Genomic DNA, 22,672 nt, shown 5'->3' on the forward strand with positions numbered 1-22,672 from the left:
CACTTAATGAACTCATAATTTGATATACTCTGTGGTCACTTATGATTTTGTTCATATTTTAATTTTTAAGGAGTTTCTAACAATTGAGATGGCAATTAAAAATTCCAAATTTGTATATGCAAAGACTATTAAGGAAGAAAATGTTAGATGGAAATGCTGCTTAGGGCATCCCAGATTTCCCACATACTACAGCAACTTCTTCATTAAAAAAAAAAAAAAAAAAACTTTCACAACTGAACTGGACTGGGTTGATTAAGCTAAGTTCTAAGGAAAGAAAATACATGTTTTAAAAATGTGTATTACATTTATTTTTCCCTAGAAAAGTAAATATGATACACATTTTTCATTCGAATTCACAGAATTTATCGCTTCTGTCTTGTAATGGTAATATGGTGCTTAAAAAATATAAAAATATGCAAAATCAAAGTGATGCCAGACAATGTGCACAGTTGCTATATGATAAAATTATGAAAGGAACACATTGTAATTACAACTTAATAAATACTGCACTGCTTTCATCTCTCAACTAATCTAGGCAAGCCCATGAAAAAAAAAAAAAAAAAAAACCACTGAACTTATCTGTTGCCTTCAAAATTTGGTGCTGTAGATGGTTGACTAAGCTGCCTATATGTAATTTCAATCCTGATCGATTAAACTGCATTTACTGTATGCCAATTTACACATAAATGGGAGGGAAAACCTGAGTCTTCAGAATAAAAGATACTGCTGCTTGAGAGTAAAAAAATTTCTCCGGTGTGTGATAGAACATGTCAAAAATTATAAATAGATAAAGGCTTAGCTGAAATAATAATCTCAGGGTTACTTCAAACATTATAAAAAAAAAACATAAAGCTATATTTGGCCAGAGTAGCATCTGCTCATCTTTTAAATAAACAGTACACCAACCTCTAAAAATGCTGCACTACTAAGGAAACTCAACTAAAATCAAAGTTTGTTCAGTTATAACTAGCAATACCATGGTTTTTTCTCACAGGCTTTAAACTCTGCAGACTGAAAATCTATAGAAGGACAAAGCAGTCATGTTTTTTATTCTAACACTTATTCTGGGATGTCAACAGAAGATCCCAAAATCCATTTGAATTAGAAAAAATTATACACATTTTCTTTCAAATTAGAAAACTTTAACTGTAAGTAGAGAATTAAAGTGAAAATATAAGTGTTTAGAAAGTTCAGAAAACTGCTTGTGATGAATTACCAAAATAATTTAAACTGAACAAATCACATCACTAACCTGAACTGGTGACGAAGGCTCTGAATAGACATGTCTGGCTTCGGCAGAATCGGGACTGCCTGAACGGTCGGACTTTGAATCCAGTGGTAAAGAATGAACAGAATCTGGGGTTGTAGCACCCTTGAATGTACACTCTACAGAGAAGGAAAAAATTCATAACTTTTAAAATTTTAAATGTATAGTTAAATAAAACTTCCTTCAAAGTTATTAACTTAAGTTATTATTATTATTAAGTTATTATTATTAAGTTATTAGTATTAACTTCCTTTAAGTTATTAACTTAAATAAAAATATAATTTCATTTAATTAACTTTGAGTGATATGCATTTAAATAATTCATAGGAAAGCATTATTCTGATGAACTATTAATAAAGAAATCCAAACCTCAATAGTGTTTCAGATTCACAATTTGTAAAGTAATACAATGTAAATTTACAAAACACTTTGCCTTAAAATTTTAATTTAGTTAAGCTAAAAGTAATGTTTCAATATGCCTGAGAAACTTGTTACTAGGGTCATTCAAATGAAACTGCTAAAACCAGAGAGGAAAGTGGAGGAGAGATTGTTGAGGATAAACATAAAAAAGGCACCTGGGGTGGATGGGATCTATCCAGTTATATTAAAGGAGGCAGCAAAGGAAGTAAGCAAACCCCTAGCCATAATTATGAGAGCTTCTTTGGACTCAGGGGAGGTACCCATAGACTGGAGATGTGCAAATGTAACCCCAATTCACAAAGGAGGATCAAAGGCTGACACAAGTAATTATAGACCTGTTAGTTTAACTTCTGTTCCAGGTAAATTAATGGAGGCACTGGTTAAAGAAGCACTGCAGGATCATCTAGACAAGAATTCAGTTATAGCTCAGATGCAGCATGGTTTTGTTAAGGGCAGGTCTTGCCTGACCAATTTGATTGGATACTATGATGTAGTCACAAAAGAACTGGATGCAGGGAATAACTTTGATATTATATATTTGGATCTTAGAAAGACTTTTGATACTGTTGCACATGGAAGACTGCTGCACAAATTGGAGCAGTGTGGCATTGGAGGCAAATTGCTGCTATGGATAAGGGGATGGTTGAGTGGCAGAAGACAGAGAGTGGTAATCAATGGACACTGCTCAACGTGGACTAATGTTATTAGTGGAGTTCCTCAGGGTTCAGTGTTGGGTCCGTTGTTGTTTTCGGTGTTTATGAATGATATTGATGATGGGATATCGAGTTTAATGTCCAAGTTTGCAGATGATACAAAGGTTGGCAGAGTTGTTAAGGACACTACTGATGCTATGCTGCTGCAACAGGATCTGAAAAGGTTGAACAGATGGGCTGAGAGGTGGCAAATGAAGTTTAACATTGACAAATGTAAAGTACTACATATGGGAAACAGTAACCCCAGAGCAACGTATCAACTGTGCGGTACTACACTGACAGTGGTGGAGAATGAAAAGGACCTGGGGGTAATTGTGCAGGCAGATATGAAGTTCTCTGAGCAGTGCAGACGAGCTGCAAGAGTAGCTCATGGTGTCTTGTCAATGATATACAGGAATTTTTCTAGCAGGGATAAGGAGGTGATTATTCCCTTGTATAAGGCAATGGTTAGGCCACATCTTGAGTACTGTATACAGGTCTGGAGGCCTCATTTCAAGAAGGATGTAGAGCTGCTGGAACGGGTATAGAGAAGGGCAACAAGATTAGTGAATGGAACAAAGGGTTGCTCTTACGAAGAAAGGCTTAAGTTTTGCAAATTACAGAGTCTGGAGACTAGGCACCGGCGAGTTGATCTGATAGAGGTGTATAAGGCTTTGAATGGTTTGAGCATGCTCAATGCCAATGGGATTCTTCATCTTGCTCAGAATAATCACCTCAGAGGGCATAAATTCAAATTGAGGAAGGACGGATGTCGGATAGATGTGCGGAAATTTGCCTTTGGCCAGCGGGTGGTTGGTTGGTGGAACCGACTTCCATCACTTGTTGTTGAAGTTGATAGCCTAAACAAATTTAAAGCTCAACTGGACAGGTATTTCGAACGAACGGAGAGGTGAAATGGGAGTGGTGTGTGTTTTTTTTTTTTTTTTTTTTGGCTGATGCTGAATAAGCTTGCTTTCTTGCATCATATGCCTCTACTAATGCTAATGCTAATGCTAACCAACATAAAATGCAAATTATACAAAAATTTATACGAATCTGTATAGGGATTTTCTTGAAAGCGGTGATCAAGAGAGAGCGGATGAGCTGCTACACAGCCTTGATGCTGCCCGCCGAAAAAAATGGATAGAGAACGTTGAAACTGTTGATTTTAAGAAGTCCAGCAGGAAAGCATGGTCTCTCCTACACAAGCTGGGAAACAGCAACCCTATGCCTCATGATAATATTCCAATTATACCAAATGCCGTTGCAAGAGCAACAAACGACCAAGAACACACAATCCAAGTGAAACGGGAACTCAAGACCCTTAAACATGTAAGTGCTCCAGAAACTGAGTACTCCAGACCGTTTTCTGATGATGAGATCACAGCTGCACTTAAGGATACGAAAGCGGGCAAAGTCCCAGGTTTTGATGGCATCCATCCAGAATTTCTAATTCACTATGGAAAATACGGAAGAATATGGTTAGCACACTTCCTCTCTAGCATACTACAAATGGGTGATATTCCAAAACCTCTCAAACATGCGAAAATTATTGCCATCCTGAAACCAGGAAAACCAGCACACCTCCCTCAAAGTTACCGTCCTATTGCTTTACTAAGAGTAACTTATAAACTACTTGAAAGGCTACTCTACAAAACAAGATCAGCTCCAAAATACTTGAAAAAATTCCCATCGAGCAAGCAGGTTCTGCCCAAATCAAAGCTGTGTAGATCAAGTCCTCGCCTTAATAACACACATCGAGGCAGGGTTTCAAAAACAACTGAAAACTTCTGTGGTCTTCATTGATCTAACTGCAGCTTATGGCACTGTTTGGAGACATGGCTTAATATATAAAGTACTCCATACAATACCCCACAAAACAACTGCCAGTCTTATTGATAACAAGCTCACAAATAGAACTTTCCAGGTAATAATGGGACACACAACGGGCAATAAAAAGAAACTCAGCAATGGCCTACCCCAAGGCTCTGTCCTTGCTCCATTACTTTTCAGCCTTTACATTGGGTAATAGCAACGTTCCACAAATCAGTCGAAAAAACAGAAGGGATTTAACAACTGACCTATTCACCTTGGGAAAATTCTTTTGCAAGTGGAGGCGCCAACCTAGCACAGCCAAAACTGAGGCATCTTGCTTCCATCTCAATAATAAGATGGCAACTAGAGAGCTGAACATACACTTCAAGAACGCCAGTCTTAACCACAACAAATATCCGAAATACTTGGGTGCCACACTAGACAGAACATTATCTTCAGCAAACATTTGACAAGGACTGCAGCAAAACTGAAAACAGGGAATAACATTCTGCAAAAGCTATGTGGTACCGCATGGGGCTCCTCTGCCTCAACCTTACATTCGTCATTCTCGATCTTGTCTATGCAGCTGCAGAGTACTGTGCTCCAGTTTGGCTTAACAGTAACCACATAAAAAAGGTGGATGTACAGCTAAATAACACCATGCACATCATAACCAGAACGGTCAGGTCCATCCCTACCTTTTGGCTATCCGTCTTGAGCCACATCCCACATACAATCAGAGAGCATCAGAGAATACAGAAAAATAATAGACAATCCTATCAACAAACTCCGACATTCAAGACCTAGGAATAAACAGGCTCCATTCCAGACATCCACCATCCTGATGGCTAAAACATTGCAACAAGCCAATTTCAACCTTCTGGATACCTGGACGCAAGAGTGGCTACAAAACTCCCCTCCTCGATGTCATACCATGCCTTGTAGCTCCAAAACACCACTTGGTTTTGACCAGCCTCGTAGGACATGGCTAGCATTAAACAGGGCACGAACATGCCACAGTAGATGTGCGGCCGGCCAGGCTAGCCGGGTGGGTAAAGTACCTGCCTGGCAACCCAAAGGTCGCGGGTTCAATTCCCGCCTCGGGCTTGGATCAAAGTACTGCAAAAAAAACCTTGGGAGGTGCATTATGGCCACAGAAGCCTATGCGCCAACAACTACCAAAAAAAAAAAAAAAATAGATGTGCAGACCTTCTCTATAAGTGGGGCAAAATTCCTTCCCCGACGTGTGACGGTGGAGCCAGTAGACAGACCATCCAACACATAATAGAGGACTGTGCCTTGCAAGCCTACGAAGGAAACCCCCTGGAGACTTCCTGATGGTGACTGATGCGGCAATTGATTATTTAAATAAGTTAAATGTTCATCTGTGATTCTTGTTCTATTTAATTTAATTTTATACTTAATTTTATATCTATCATTCTTGAGTCATGTAATTTGATTCCATATGTACTATACAAGCCATACAATCAATCAATAAATAAATAAATAAATATACAAAAATTCACAATAATCTTGTGTCAGACCATTGATCAAAATCTGATGGAAACACTGAGTGCCTGCTTAGCACCACCTGCTGGTAATATTCGAAAAAAGTAAATTTTCAAGATGGTAAATGGACTGCATCTCTAGGTGTAGAGATGGGATCTGTAATCCATTTTTTTTAATTCAGAAGGAATAAAATCAGGTGAAATTTATCATAAAATATTTGCTCAGTATGGGGAAGCATGCATGAGTCAATGGCAACTCTATAAGTGGATGAATATGTTTAAGAATGGGAATTGAGAGTTGTGGGGATTCTCCTTGATCGGGGAAAGCACATCATGTTGTGGTGCCAGAAGTCATAGTGGCAGTGGAACTCACACAAGGAAACTACTACATTACATTACTATCAAAGAAATTACTGCAGCATGCAAGGTTAGCTGGCTCAGTGCATATCATTGGTGAGAAGTTGCAATTTTGAAAACCATGTCTGTGCTCAATGGATTCTTCAGCATTTAACACCAGAACTGAAAGAACAACAACTCAATGTGCATTCTATGCTTCTTGGAGAGTATGAATGCAAAGCAGAACACATAGTAACTACATATGAATCCTGGGTTGGGTGTAGTAATGCACACCAGAAAGCAAACATGAGTTCAGAGTGGCACCATACAGGCTCACCTTGACCTGCCCAAAGAAAGTCCATACACAAGCATCAGTCAGGAGACAGTGTTACTCACTGTATTCTGGGAACACAAATGAGTGATTCTAGAACATTAATCCAGAGAGAGAGGAGAAACAGTAATGAGTGAAAAATACTGTGATATACTTCTCAACCAATTAAAACAAGCAATTCAAAAAAAATTGTAGTTTGCTGTCCTTGGCTGTGTACCTGAAGCACAATAATACCAGTCCTCATACCACCCATTTTACAGATAATTAGATACAGGAGATGAAGATTTATCTAATACCCCATCCTCCAGACTATCATCTTTTTTTTTTTTGGTCACTAAAAGATGCCCTAAGAGATTCACTCTCTTCTTGGCATCACCAGGGCATGCAGAACTGTTACCACAGAGGGTGTGTGTGTGTGTGTGTGTGTGTGTGTGTGTGTGTGTGTGTGTGTGTGTGTGTGTGTGTGTGTGTGTGTGTGTGTGTTAGCTGTATGCCTTGAAGAAAGGAATCCCCAGAGCAATTTTGGGTGTCCAGTAATGCCCAGATGCCCAGTTGGACAGGCAGCCAATGGACTGTCTTTTTCATCAAATAGAGCATAGCTGTAATGAACTGGATACCAAATAGCAAGGCCAATAAACTAATTCTGAGAAAGGAAAGCATCTGTATACTTTCTTACCCTTGGTTTGATCTGCAGATCATAGGCTTAGGCCGTGGTTGCAGTTTGGGCTGTCAGCATGTTGTGTCTTCACTGAACAGGCCTGAGGTGCAGGCTGTTTCAGCTGTGCCTGGCATCCTTAGATATGTGCTCTTGTGGAGAGCTGAAACCAGTCTCCACATTATGCTACGATGTCCACAGTACTTGGGCTTGTGTGCTTGTTTGGACACTCGTTCTGACTCATGAGACTGTAAAAGACTTAATTTTTTTGCCAGAGAGCTTATTCTATGTTTAGTGACCTTATAAAACTTGCATTCTGGAGGAGATCCAGAATTAGATAGTAGCGACCTAACTCCTCATGGTGGGAATAATAACGTGGTAAGGATGTGATGAGCCACCCACACCGTGAGGCTAAATGGTCAATTAAGAAATCTCTTTCTTTTTGTTATTTGAGTTAACACGGTGGGGTTTCTGTTCTGTTTTGTTGTTACTAACCAACTAGTTGTTGAGTGAGTTAAGTAACAACACAGTTGAGAATGAGTCGCATATGAGCAAAGACCAGGTGGCAACTCAAGTGATAGCTCACTCAAATGACAAACGACCCCATCCTTATTATTCACCAGACTTAGCTACATATGATCATCATTTTGGTCTCTTCACCATTTCTTGTAAGATGAAGAGGTCAAAATGGTGATGCACAAATACCTTCAACACTAACCACAAAACTTCCTCTCTTAAGGAATCCAGGCATTAGTGCAGCATTGGAGGAAGTGTGTCAATGTAATGGGATCTGTATAGAAGACTGGCATACATAGTTTCCTTGTTACTAATAGTTATGCTACTGTTATAACGACACATTAGAGCACTCTTCCATGACTGTTCACAATATTTCTCAGCACCAGCTATTCAAGTACAGTAAGTCCTCGACTTATGTGATTAATTTGTTCCATCAATTTCCACGCAAGCTGAAAAACTACGTAAGTCAATTAGTGCTTAAATGCAATATATTTTTAATTGTATATTCATTTGAAAGAAAAATTCAAGCAAATCAACTTCTATTTATGAAAACTTTGTGGAAATAAAACTTTATTTAATATCCTATCGAGTACATACTCGTACATAAATATAAAAACATCTAATTTAGATGAAAATACCCATTCTATACTAATCATTTAATATGTTCTCAGACTCAGACCAGATAAAAAAAATTATTGGTATCTTGAAGTACTTGTCCAATGATGTCTGCACTGTAGCTCGTTTTTTTCTCATTGTAAAATCAGTTTGTAGCATGCAATTGCATCGTGCACTGCTCCAATCACTTTTTCAAAATGTTCGGTGTCTGAATCCTGAGCTTTTAAGCCAGCTAGTTCTTCATCGATCATTTTAAAGCATTTTTCCATTTCCTTGGTATCAAATCGTTTTGATGTTCCAAAACCTCGTCTTCATTTTTTTTTATGATCATCAAGCTCCATTGAATAAAGCAATCTTCATTGCTTAATTCCTTTCTATGACTTTGCAACAATTCAATAAAGTAATTTTCCTCTAAATTTAATTCTAATGTTCTGGTCATTTCCCTCTAAATCTAATTCTAATGTTCTAGTTATTTCCCTCTAAATTTAATTCTAATATTCTGGTCATTTCCACAAGCTCTCTAATTACATCTTCATTTTCTTCACTTCCCGAAGCATCTTGAAGAAACTGGGGGGGGGGGTGAGTTTCTTCCAGATGGCATTCGTGGTTGATACTGTAATTTCACTTCAGGCAGCATTGATGTTTTTAATAGCTTTTGTAAATGTCAAATTCTTTCCAGAACTGTTTCAATGATCTGGCATTCTGTCCTTCAGTGGCCCTTACTGCCTGTCTAAATGTTGTTCGTAGATAATACTTTTTGAATGTCTGTATTAGACCCTGATCCATGGGTTGAATGAGGAAAGTTGTATTTGCAGGCAAAAATATAACTTATGTTTTTGTGATAGTCACGCATAGTTTTTGGGTGACCAGGTGCATTATCAACCAGCAGTAATATCTTAAATGGTAGGTTGTTTTCTTGGCAATATTTTTTAACTTCTTGCACAAAATGATGGAGAAACCAGTCCCAAAAAATTTCTTGTGTCACCCATGATTTTCAATTGGACTTGCACACAACAGTAGCAATGCCTTTGAAATATTTTTGAAGGCCCTTGGATTTCTGCTATGGTAAACTAAACCATTATTTAATGTCAGGTATAGCACTGTTTTATTTTGCAACCTCCAGCAGCATTTCCACCAAAAAGAAGGGTTAATATGTCCTTTGATACCTTAAATCCTGGCATAGTTTTTTCTTCTTGCACTAAGTAAGAACGATTTGGCATTTTTTTCCAATATAAATCAGTCTTGTCTACATTGAAGACCTGTTGTGGTAGGTAATCCTCACTTTTGAGGATGTCTGCCAAAGTCTTGGGGAACTCCGTAGTTGTTATTATGTCTGCACTAGCAGCCTCACCTGTAACTTTGATGTGTGGTTTAGCACGGCCCTTAAATCTTTAAAACCATCTGTGGCTTGCAATGAATGTTTTACTAGTAACATTCTCACAACATTTACACTTTAGTTCTTCAAAAAGACTCAAGGCTTTTTCTTGTATGAGCATAAGACTTATTGGCATTCGTTGTTGTTTCATGTCTTCTATCCAAATCATCAACAATTTTTCCATTTCTTCTATTAATAAGCCTTTTCTTTTCGATATAATCGTAGATTGCATTGGCACAGAACTTTTTATGTGCTGCATAATCCGAGCTTTATCTTTTATAATGGTTCTAATAGTCCATTCATTCATTTCATAAACATGTGCAATATCCACAAATTTCTTGCAGTTTTCACATTATTTAATGATTTTGAATTTAGTCTTCATAGTTATAATGCACCTCTTCTTATCACTATGATTACTATTCTCACCCTTTTTTTCTTTTCGCAGACATATTTAGGGTTTATATTTATTTTGTTTACAACAAGTATAAGCTCACAATATACAACTTACACTTAAGTGGTTTAGGTGAAAACAAAGTGCGATGCCACTATCAATTCACATTAGCAGACACTAACACAATCTATTATATTTAAAGTGGTACTTAATGGATGCCGTGGCTAGTCGTAAGTAGAAGTAGTGCAACCGCATATCTACAAATCCGCATAAGTTGAGGACTTACTGTATATGGTGGCTGTTAATTTTTGTACTCATTACAACTTGCATTATTATTATATTTCTGTATTTGCTTTTTTGATATGTTAAATATCCATGCAAAAGTCTATCACAGTACTACATGACTAAACACTGACATGATATATATTATCTAGGTATGAAATTTGGTTTTGCTATACCTGACATTAAATAATGGTTACTTTGAAAACTAACCTGGCAAGTAAATAGTACTAACTGGAGAAACAGCTATCACCAAACTGAAATTATTAGATTTAAAGCAACTTTACAATATTTTTTTTAATCACATATTCTTAAAAATGACTGGTTTTTGAATGTTGTTTGTTATTTGTTTGTTATTTAGGAGCATTAGCAACTAAGGCCATATTGCTCCGGGGATATGCGGTGATCATTCCCTGACCTTTCCGCATCCTCCGCATTTGGTGGGCACGGGCTCAAACCCCGGTCTAATCAAGAAGCGTGTGCTACGCACTGCTGCTCCTGCCCACCTGGCTACGGAGGCACCTGGTTTTTGAATAGCTGACATTGAGGTTCTGTAAGAGAACTCATTTATAGGCATATTCAGAGAATTCAATATAGCAGTACAATTATTATAACTAAAGTTATCTTTGTTGTAATCTACTGTAATATATTTTTTTTCTATTTTACTGATTAACATCTGTTAAAAGAGACAATACCACTAACCTAATGATAACAAAGTGAGCTGTATCACAATTCAATTTTTCATGCAGTGATAATTTAAACAGTGAGAGAAAGTAGAATACATTATTTTGCATTTCAGGAAATTTTGAAGGAGAATTTAAAATGGAATATAATACGATTTTTCAATCATTTTTTTCTAGTGGATTAAGACTGACAGGTGTTCTGCAAATTTGGATGTCATATCAGAGATATAAATGTCATTACTTAAATTTATAACTTTTATTTATTTATTTAAAAGTTAAAAGAGTAGTGAATGGTCTTTAATAGAAAGTAATTTGGGAAAAAAAATATGGTAATTAAATATTTCCTATATATGAAATGTGACATTTGTAATTATTACAATTACAGAATCCTATCAAATTTAATTATATTCATCTTAAAAACATTTGCTATACTAAGCAGAAATAACAAAATTTAAAAATCAAGAAGTAACATTTGTACAACTGTACTTCAAACTTTAAACTAAGACAATTTCTTATAAATGCGTGGCACCACATACACAAAAGCAGCAAATGGACAACTTAAAAATACTATAAAAATGCACAGATAAAACTGATACCTTCAGCAAAATTTCAGTCTCAAAGAAAAACTTGAAGCTACTTGAATGATTTTAATATAGCTTTTAGCAACATTACAATCATTATCTACTGGATTTTATTGCTCATCTTACCAGATATATGTACTAGTCAAATTTTATATTGTACATAACTCTACAATTTTAATCAATCTTATTTTTATAATTAAGTATGACATTGCACTGCATAAAGCAAAATTATTCATCTGACAATCAAAGTCCTGTATGAGGCAATCCCTCTCTAGGTAACTATTATTCAGCATATACCTTGAAATACAAAAAAAACTAATTAAGGTGGGATACAGGAACAAATTTAAAGCTTTCCCAATATTTTTTATTTTAAATTTGTTTTAGTAACCCTATTTTAATTAGTTTATTTACTTTTCAGACTGTGTAATTTATAGTAGACATCTGGAGAGGACTACCATGTGTAGTAACCTTGGCTAAATCAGATAAATAATTTTACTTTACAGAGTGCAGTGTCATATTTAATTGATTAACTGGCACATTTCTCCAGATTTATATACTATCAGAAACCTTTCCTTTCTTTTTAGAACCCTATACAAACAATTTAAAATGTAATTATAATTGGAAAGTCAGGAGACGAAAGAATATTTCAACTTCTTTTACTTAGATCTAAGATCTAAGTAAAAGAAGAGACTCCAATTTAGACTTCATATTCAGTTAGAGTTGATATTATTTTTTATGGCATGATGGGAGCTTAACCCACAATGTGTCCTTAATGCAATTATTAAAAAAAAATAATGATATAATAAATAGCTAATATTCAGCAAAAGGACACTTAATTTAAAAAAAAGAGTATTCCTTACTTATTGTTTGGTATCCATTATCAAATTCTAGCACAGGAAGAAGTGCTCATTTCTTATCTTAAATTTAAGAAACATACTTATTATTCAGAATTTATTATCTGCATTTATTTCCTAAGATATAGATACAGATTCATTCTAGTGCAAGAAGTCTAATATTTTTCTTAAATTTAAGATCATAGTTGTTGTACCTGCACAATGCATCACTCATGGATCGTATTAAAAGGATAATTGTTTTATGTTTGAAATAACTTTTTTATGTAATAAATAGATCAGTTTCTGATGTTTTTATTACATAAAGAAAAGTTAAGATTTTATAAAGAAAGTGTCTTTTTTCTTTAATCCCTTCACGGAACATTTTTTTCCAGAAAATGTGCTGTAATGAATCAACTTTTTTAATTTTACAGATTAAAAGTATGCATCATGTGAATACTCATTGTACAGTTTTTGTGTTTTTTATTAATTTTTTCGTAGAAAATACATGGGAATAATTCACCCATTTGGGCTATCCCGAGTTATCTTGTGTATGCTAAAAAGTGTGCAAATTATACAGATTTTTTTAATAAATTAGCACTTGATCTAAGAGAAAGGCACAGAACAAGTCTTCAATACTCTTTATATAAATAAATTTAAAAAATCAAGTGGAACGCACAAGCAGTAATCATGAACTAACTACATTCTGACACACGGCCGTCACAAGTGGAGGGGCGAGGTAAGCGTTGCTTACGGGCGGCAGTTCAAGAGGGTGCCGAAATATTTTTCGATATTGTTTTTGTGAATTATTTTCATGGGTTCGGTATTCTGCATTTAGGACAGCAAATTATATTTTGCTTACTGGTGGCACAGGAACGCGCGCTACTGTTCTGACATTGCTGTACAATATAAGTAAAACGAAAGCCAGTCCTTTGCTGCCAGGCATAAGAAAATCCTGAGAAAACTCGGGATTTACCTGCCTAATGCAAAATTAGCCAGGTAAATGCCAGAGAAAATACGTTTCAGTCCAAAATTTGAAGGTATTATTGTATCCCGAGATATTTCGTGTAGTTCCAAATAACTTTTAAAACTAAAAACGAGATATCTCGGAATAATTCATGAAGGGGTTAATATTAAGAATTAATTTGTTATTTTGTACTAAAATATCAATATTTTACTTAGATTATAACCATAACTGCCATAATCCCATGGAGTAGTAGGAGAACCAAGGTGAAATAAAAGCTTCCATAGTTTAGAGGAAAGAGCAACCTGCCCACCCAATTCCAAAACTTAAATGTATGGTTCTACCTGATGGCCTTATGGTCTACTTACATTACAATATTACAAATATTCCTTGCCTTGCAATTCACTAAACTGGATTTGAAATTTAAGGACTTTTTCTATTAGTCCCAATAAGAGTCATTAATGTTAAAATAGAATTTGTAATAATTAAAATACTAACTACACAAAATATATAATTTTCTGAATAACATATTATTTTCTCCACTGTTTCTCATATGGACCTGTCAACTTATATCACCGTAATATACATAACATTGATTAGGCTTTTATTTTTGCATTAAATAAAGAAGTTCAATATTACCTAATTGCTCTGTAAGTGTCTCTCTTGTAAGGATATATTCTGAATTGAGAGTGAATTCATTTGGTTCTGGTATACTTCTGCTTTCCAATGTTTCAGTATCTACAAAAATAAATAAAAGTTTCGTAAAGTTAATTAAATATTTAAAAATAATAACTTTCTTTTGTTATTTATATATTTATAAAAACATATATCTATAATAAAAAAATCAGCACTCATTACAAATTAAAACTAGGACAAGAGAGTCATTATCTATACTATATACACACAACAAGAATATATCTAGAATCTTGACAAATTTTGACTTTAGCAGTGCCACCAGCCTACATGCTACTCAGATTTCCTTCAGTCATGAGATGGCAAAGTAGAGAAATCAAGATTATACACTGGGTGATCCAGATGCCTTCTAGAGAGTTACCAAAAGATATTGTCCAGTGGGCTATCTAATGGCTGAACAGCAAAAACCATTTTAAAGCTATACCCTCGAAATGTAAAGCATACTGAATCCTGTCATGATTCCCATCATAACCTCAAGACATGATTTATACTATATGATAGAAAAAATGGGGAGATGATGGGGCTTTTCTCTGAAGACAAAACATAGCTATCAACCTTTCAAGCTTCCAATAAACAAAATGGTAGTGGTACTGCACTGACTGATGAAAATCATCTACCACCTAATATTACCTTGTGATGCAGAGAGTCAGCCAATTCTCTGTGTGATATGGATGCTATACTTCAATCCCCACTTACACTGGTTCATACCTGGGTAATCACCTCCAATATGCCAAGTGCAGTGTTCTGACCTTGCACATGGTCAGAACACTGCATACCAGTCCTATCATCTGGAAAGTGCAAGCAGAAAATATGATTATCACAGAACAACTGGACTTTGCTGAAATCTGATCCACTTGACAGACAAACTTGTTTGTCAAGTGGACCAGAGAAATAGTAGTAGTAGTAGTGGCACATGATGCAAGAAAGCAAGTGTAGGAGCTTATGCAGCATCAGCCAAAAAAAAAAAAAAAAAAAAAAAATCACACCATTCCCTCCAAATGCCTGTCCAGTTCCTCCTTAAATTTATTTAACCTATCAACTTCCACAACGACAGATGGAAGTTTGTTCCAGCAATTAACCACCCGCTGGCTAAAGGCAAATTTCCGCACATCTATTCACAGCTGTCCTTTCTTAATTTGAACTTATGTCCCCGTAGGTTGGTAATCTGAACAAGTGGAAGGATCCCATCAGAATTCAGCGTGCTCAACCCATTCAAGGCCTTATAGACCTCAATCAGATCACCGCGCAGGTGCCTAGTCTCCAGCCACTGCAATTTGCAGAACTTAAGCCTCTCTTGGTAAGAGAATCCCTTCATTCCCCTCACCAATCGTGTTGCTCTTCTCTGTACATGCTCAAGCAAATCTACATCCTTCCTAAAATGAGGCCTCCAGACCTGTACGCAGTACTCAAGGCGTGGCCTGACCATTGCCTTATACAGAGGGACAATCACCTCCTGTTCCCTGCTAGCAAAATTCCTATATATCATTGACAAAACCCCATGACCCGCCCTAGCAGCCTGTCTGCACTGCTCAGAAAACTTCATATCTGACTGCACAATTACTCCCAGGTCTTTTTCATTTTCTACCACCTTAAGTGTAGTACCACACAGTTGGTACGTTTCTCTGGGGTTACTTCTACCCATATGCAGTACTTTGCATTTGTCAAGGTTGAACTTCAGTTGCCACTTCTTAGCCCATCTGCCCAAATTATCTAGATCCTGTTGCAGTAGCACACTGCCATTACTGTCATTAACAACCCTGCCAACCTTTGTGTCATCTGCAAACTTCGACATTAAGCCTGATATACCTTCATCAATATCATTGATAAATACACAAAACAACAGTGGACCCAACACCGAACCCTGTGGGACTCCACTAATAACATTAGTCCACGAAGAGCAGCACCCATTGATTACCACCCTCTGTCTTCTCCCACTTAACCATCCTTTTATCCATTGTAGCAACTTACCCTTAATACCATTCTGCTCCAATTTGTACAGTAGTCTTTCATGCGCAACAGTGTCAAAAGCTTTCCTGAAATCCAAGTATACGATATCAAAATTATTTTTTGCATCCAGTTCCTTTGTGACCACATCATAATAACCAATCAAATTTGTCAGACAAGACTTTCTCTTAACAAACCCATGCTGTGTTTGAATTATTGCTGCAGTCTTGTCTAGATGATCCTGCAATGCATCTTTAACCAGCGACTCCATTATTTTACCCGGAACAGAAGTTAAACTAACTGGTCTGTAATTACTCGTGTCACCCTTCGATCCACCTTTGTGAATTGGGGACACATTTGCACATCTCCAGTCCGTGGGAACCTCCCCTGAGTCCAAGGATGCTCTCATAATTATGACTAAGGGTTTGCTTAGTTGCTTTGCCGCCTCCTTTAAAATAACTGGATAGATCCCATCCACCCCAGGTGCCTTTCTTGTGTTTAACTTCAACAATTTCTCCTCCACTTTGCTCTCAGTTATTACAAAATCATTAAGCACACTGCTACAATTTGATAACCTTCTTCCATTTTCAAATTGTAATAATTCCTCACGTGTGAATGTAGATGCAAAATACTCATTCAGTTTGTTTGCTATCTGAGCAGGATCATCAACAGTCGAACCATCGATGTCAAGTGGACCAATCATATTCATCCCCTTCCTTTTAGAGTTTATATACGTAAAGAAATCCTTGCTGTTTTTCTTAGCATCTTTTGCCAAAGATTTCTCGTAATCCGCCTTCGCCTGCCGAACCTCCTTTGTGACCTGATTACAGACTAGCTTATATCTGCCACAGGCTTCTGCGTCACCTGATAATTTATATGCATCCCATGCATTTTTCTTCTCTGTCACGAGTCTCATTAGTTCATTTGATAACCATTTAGGCCTAAACCTTGAACGATATTTCTTAATCGGTATATAAAGTCTAGTAGCTTCCACGATTAATTCTTTGAATGCTTCCCACTTAGAATTTACTGTTTGTAACATCGTCAGTTGATCCCACTGTACAGAACTTAAAAACTGTCTGAGACCACTGTACTCCCCTTTACGGAAGCAAAAACCCTTTCCTTTACCCCTGACGGTAGTTACCTCTTTGAGTAAATCCCACTTCAGCACACTGTGATCACTGCCACCTAGTGGTTCCTTTATCTGCAAATTCTTAATACACGAATGATCACTGCTGATAACCAGATCAAGACTGTTACTTTCTCTGGTTGCCTCTCGAACATGCTGCTGCAGAAAACAATCATCCAATAAATCCACAAAAGTCTGACTAGTGTGTGAGTGACCAACCCACAAGTTCCAGTCAATATCTGGGAAGTTAAAATCCCCCATTATAAGACATTCAGATTTACTGGCCCACTCTATTTCTCTGTACAATTGTTCATTGTACTCATTCAAGTCATTAGGCCTATAACATGATGATGGAACTTGAATATTCAGTTCCATCAGCATTTTAGGCACACATGTGGCAATCCTAGCTGACATACTGGAAGAAAGTAGTCTATGACAAACTTCGGGGACCTTTGAAATAATGAATCACAAAGGAATAATGAATTACACAGTATATTTTGCAATAATGAATTATATTCATTACTGCAAAGCATCCAACTAAACCATAATGATAAGTTATATTCTTTTGATATACAATCATATAAAGCAATATTCACCTGAAAAAAAGTTAAACAGGCCAAACTGAATCTTTATGCAGAAATGATAATACTCTATGTAACCATGAAGAAAATAATGAACTGCTACAAGCATATAAATTTAACTTTTTCAGCAGTGTGTATGCATATATATGTTTTTCAATGGAGAGTACATATGTACATCTATGCCCTTATAAGAGATACTGCCATCACTTATCTGCATTTCTAACTGATTGTAGGCACAATTTATAATATTAATAATTATTAATGTCATAAATTATAATTATAATATTAGTGTTACAAGTTAATAAATGGCAGTATGAAAATAGATTTTAAATTTGAAGATCACACCTGTTGACCTCAGTTGTTTGATTTAGACTTAAAAGTTGAAATTGAAGAATTACTATGGAATTCAATAAAACCAAATCAAGTAATATATAAATAGATGTAGAGGATATTGTTGCATCAAAAGAGTAATGACAGATTTTATCTACCACAGTTTTAAGAAATGTTTAAGATTTTTATGAATTTTACAATTACAATTTATAATTTTTTAAAAAATTCCGATTTAATTTTTGCCCATAATTTTTTTATAGTATTGGGCAATAAAGTCAAAATAAAAACATATTGATACAGGAACTCCCCGACTTACGTAATGCTCGACTAGGGAAATTCAACTTTACGTAAGTTTTTGCCAGCTGGAGCAAACTTAAAAAAATTGTGGAAACGTATTTTGCATCCCATAGGAATAAATGGAGGTATCGTGAAAATATCGTGATAATGTGAACCCAATAACACATTTTTTTTTTTTTTTTTTTTTTGGTAATTAGTTCCAAGACCTCGGAAGTTGAAATTTTCACTATATAACTAAGCTATTTATCTCTCTGTAGGTCGTTTTTATATTGGAAATTACACTACACTTTCATCATCATATGTTCTGTTATAAGAATCAATTTTGAAACCTTTGTGATATTTTTCTAAAACACATTTCTGGAGGTCACTACCATAAAACAATAAAAACAATTTGCACTTTCTGGTTTATTGGGCTTTTCTGTTAGTGCATCTAATTATAAATGGGTAGTAAACTCAATCTTATTGCATTTGCAATAATCCCAATAACTGGAATTGTGTGGATTTTTACATTATTATGGTGTAATATATTCCTCCTTCACTGAAATCTTGAGTCATATAAAAAACATAAATAAATTTTCAGAATCTTCTCTTCATTCCTATTTACTTATTACACTGATGGAGGGAAAGCGACCAACGAAAAGTGCAAGTGCTGGCAGTGCTAGGAAACAAAACAAAACAAAACAAAATTGATTTAGAAATGAAGATGATTAATTAAGAAGTACGAAGCAGAACAAAGTTTGTCATCTGTTGCATGGAGTTAGGTCTCACTGCTTCAACAATGAATATTATTTTGAGGGACAGTGCACATATAAAAGAACATGTTAAAGGATCAACGTATTTCACACCGGGGGTCAGTCCGTCCCAACAGTGATCACAAAACAGTGTTCAGGTGCTATATCGAAGATGGAAAAGCTATTAATAATATGGATGGAAAATCAGATTCAGAAGCAAGTGCCCCTGAATCTAACAGTCATTCAAGCAAGAAGTATTTATGAATATAACAATAAGTACGGCAAACCCCAAGCCAAGTTTGTGACAAGCAACAGGTGGTTTAATAGGTTCAAGCATCATGCTGGTTTCAAAAACATTAAAGTATGCAGTGAAGTCGCCAGTGCCGATTCTGCAGCTGCAGAGAAATTTTGTGATGTGTTGGGAAAAAACCCTTCTAAATCTCCACAGCCCTCAACTTCTGCAGCGGTGTGCTTATCACTGGAGAGTTAATTCTGGCAACAATGCTCGAAAGGTAAAACTTGCTGACGTTATGCCTGTCTCCTCTCTCTTTTTCATTGAAGAGGCCTCTGGAGTCAGGAACTCTATAATTCATCTGTGATGCTACTAAAAACACTGACTCAACTCTATAAAATGCCTTTATTATAATAAAATATATGGGTATTGATCGTATAAACTGTATTTTAAAATATTAAAATAATAATAAAATAAAATAAAATAAAATAGAATAAAATAGAATGATGTATAACAAGAATAAAATGTGATAAAATATAAAGTGAAAAGCGCTAAAAAGATGTTTAAAATCACTAAGAACTACTAAAATAGGAGCTTTCGGCAGCAGCAGCCACCTTCATCAGCAATAATGGTTACAGGTTATCCGACAATCTATATATATACAGTCAGTCCTCGTATAACACGTGTTTACACTACACGAATTCGATCATACATGATTTATAAATAGGGGAATGATATTGTATATAACACGAACTGAATTCGCTTATGCACGATTCGCCTTTGTGTTTACAAGAAATGGCAGTCGAACGCGGAATCACTTCAACTGATCGCAACACGATAGGAATGAAGAGAAGATTCTGAAAATGTATTTATGTTTTTTATATCAGTGAAGGGGAGAACACATTTCACCATAATAACATAAACCCACACAATTCCAGCTATCGGTATTATCGTAAATGCAATTAGATAGAGTTTACTACTAAGTTTATAACAGATTCCACTAGCAGGAACGCAACTGGAAATTGTTTTTATTGTTTTATGGTAGTAACCCCCAGAAATGTGCTTTAGTAAAATTTGAGCTAGTGAGGTGTTTGTAGTGTATCTCCGCTTTTAAGGTGTTATTTATTCAGTTGCTACACGCGTGCAGCTTTGTTTATGTGTATCAAGCGTGCCTCCTCATTTTGTAATTGCGCTTTATTCGCTAAAAATGAGTAAAATAGTTAAAAGGTGTGAAAACGAAGTGTCCTGGTGAAGACACTACAGATTCAGAGAGAAAAAGAAAAGCAATATTGATAAACAGAGGCGGACTGGGTCAAAAATTCTTACCCGGGAAAATTTGTAGTGGCCTCATACTAGCGTTTATGGCCAAAATCACAATGGCCTCCGGGGTTTCCCTGGTAAGGCTTATGGCCAGTCCGCCTCTGTCGAGAGAGAAAAAATATGAAATTGTGAAACGCTTTGAGCGAAATGAAAGACCATGTGATATTGCACATGCTACAGGCCTAAATGAGGCAATGCCGAGAATTACAATGAATGCAGAGAAAATAACAACTTTCATAGCAGGAACAACTCAAAGTGTAATTAAAATCCATTAGATTAAGACACAAAAAATTGGAAGAGATGGAATGGCTGTCATCTGTTTGGATAGAAAATCAAACAAAAAACAAGTCTGCTTACGATAGAAGCAAAAGCATTAGCAATATTTTATTACATAATAGTCGTAATAAAATACTTATGTATTTTATTATGGTAATGTTTTGGTTACAAATTTGTGTTCAGTCTTGGGTGGTCGGAACCTAATCCTATTTTTCCCATAGGGCCTGTTGTTTATATTGCACGATTTTGCATTGCACGAGGGTTTCTAGGAACACAACTATCGTGCTATACGAGGACTGACTGTATATATATATATATATATATATATATATATATATATACTCTCTCTCTCTCTTTTTGTAATTTTTCCTGCAAATGAGATAAAATAATTGAATAATTCTTATCATCTTCCTCGTTTACTCATTCAACTGCCATTTTCTGGAACAACCTTCCTTCATACGTATTTCCTGAAAATTACAATCCACAGAAGTTCAAGTCCAATGTCAACAAATATCTTCCTTCGTTTTCTCAACCTCCAACCCAAGCACGGTACTAAGTAGCATAGGTTCTAATACCTCTCGTGTTTGGGGTTTACATTAAAAAAAAAAAAAAAAAACATGTTCATCGAACATTTCTTTTTTGCTTCTATTAAATTCAGCACGCATAATTGCGATTGTGGAATTTCCCTTATTTAGGGAAATTCCGACTTACATAGCGTTCCGCAGAACACAACCCTTACGTTAATCGGAGAGTGGCTGTATTTTAAGGCATTTATATACAAAGTTTTCTACAATATTCTACCTCAAAATTTCAAAATTCCAAGAAATAGCCTACTCCACAAACCCCACTACTACAAAAATTTGCTACAAGGGAAGGTGTGGAAAGCTTGCCAACGAAGGTGGTTAATGATATCTTTATATCCTTCTAGCAGTTATTTTCTCCATAAAAACATATTTTCAACAAGTTTTCATTGTGCCAATGGATGGGTGCCATGCCATCTCAGGGCATGATACAATTTTAGTTCATAAAATGAACTAAAATTAAATGGTTGATTCATTGACTATATTCTCCTAACTGGAAAACTGATAATATCAACAATATTCCGCTGTGGCATAATTATGATCATGTAATCCCAAAAATAAAGTCAATGCCTGGTTACTATTAGAACAGCCAAATGACGGAAGGAAGCAGACTTTTCCTGCATCTGCAAAAAAAAAAACCCTCGGCCAATATTCATATTCTTCTCATCACCATAAAGCAGTCATCAAATTTATTAAACCCTGGTTCAGCCACATACAATGGAAAGTAATTCAGTCCAGTGTTTCTACATTCTGCCCAAAGGTAAACTTCATAAGATGCAATCTTCTATTATTCCCTAAGATTTTATATACCTGCTTCTTGTCTCGTCTACCAGTGACATCATACCACCCTATCAAGGAGAAGTATGTAATGCTTTTAAGTAAAGGCATTACGCCCCCACCATTCCTTATATAACTCAATCAGGTCGCCCCCCAAGATAGATATACCTAATTGCCATGCTTTTCAGTCTGCACCTTCTAAACCAAACCACTATTCCTGCTTCTTTCCTTGGAATAACCATCTCCAGCACCTTACTAATAAGGAATGGCATTACAAACCCAGAATTCCAAGTAACAAACTCATTCCTTTTCATTTCTGCCTCCAAAGCTGTTAGAGTACTACAAAGTGACAAAGATATTTTACTATAGTCATTAGTGTTTTTACCAACCCACTCTTAATGAGAGGTTCTCAATACTGAATACTTTGCTCTCATTCCTACCTTCTATAGCAGTGTTTCTCAACCTTTTTTGTTTGCGTACCCCCAAAGAACCACATTCTTATTTTTGTACCCCCATATATGTA

At 35.9% G+C, this 22,672-nt stretch overlaps 1 protein-coding gene across 1 annotated transcript in view; it reads right to left on the minus strand.

The window, feature by feature from the left end:
- The window catches only part of LOC150087928 (tubby-related protein 3-like), a 106,858-nt gene that overhangs the window by 70,434 nt on the left and 13,752 nt on the right, over positions 1-22,672 (minus strand). Inside the window, exons 4-5 of the mRNA XM_090369966.1 lie at positions 13,898-13,996; positions 1,253-1,386 (exon numbers count right to left, since the gene is read on the minus strand). Coding sequence (XP_090226092.1) covers positions 1,253-1,386; positions 13,898-13,996 — 233 coding nt within the window. The remainder of the gene's footprint in view (positions 1-1,252; positions 1,387-13,897; positions 13,997-22,672) is intronic.

This window comes from Mastigoproctus giganteus, chromosome 3 (assembly GCF_048544385.1).
Source record: "Mastigoproctus giganteus isolate SK-2022 chromosome 3, ASM4854438v1, whole genome shotgun sequence".
NCBI lineage: Eukaryota > Metazoa > Arthropoda > Arachnida > Uropygi > Thelyphonidae > Mastigoproctus > Mastigoproctus giganteus.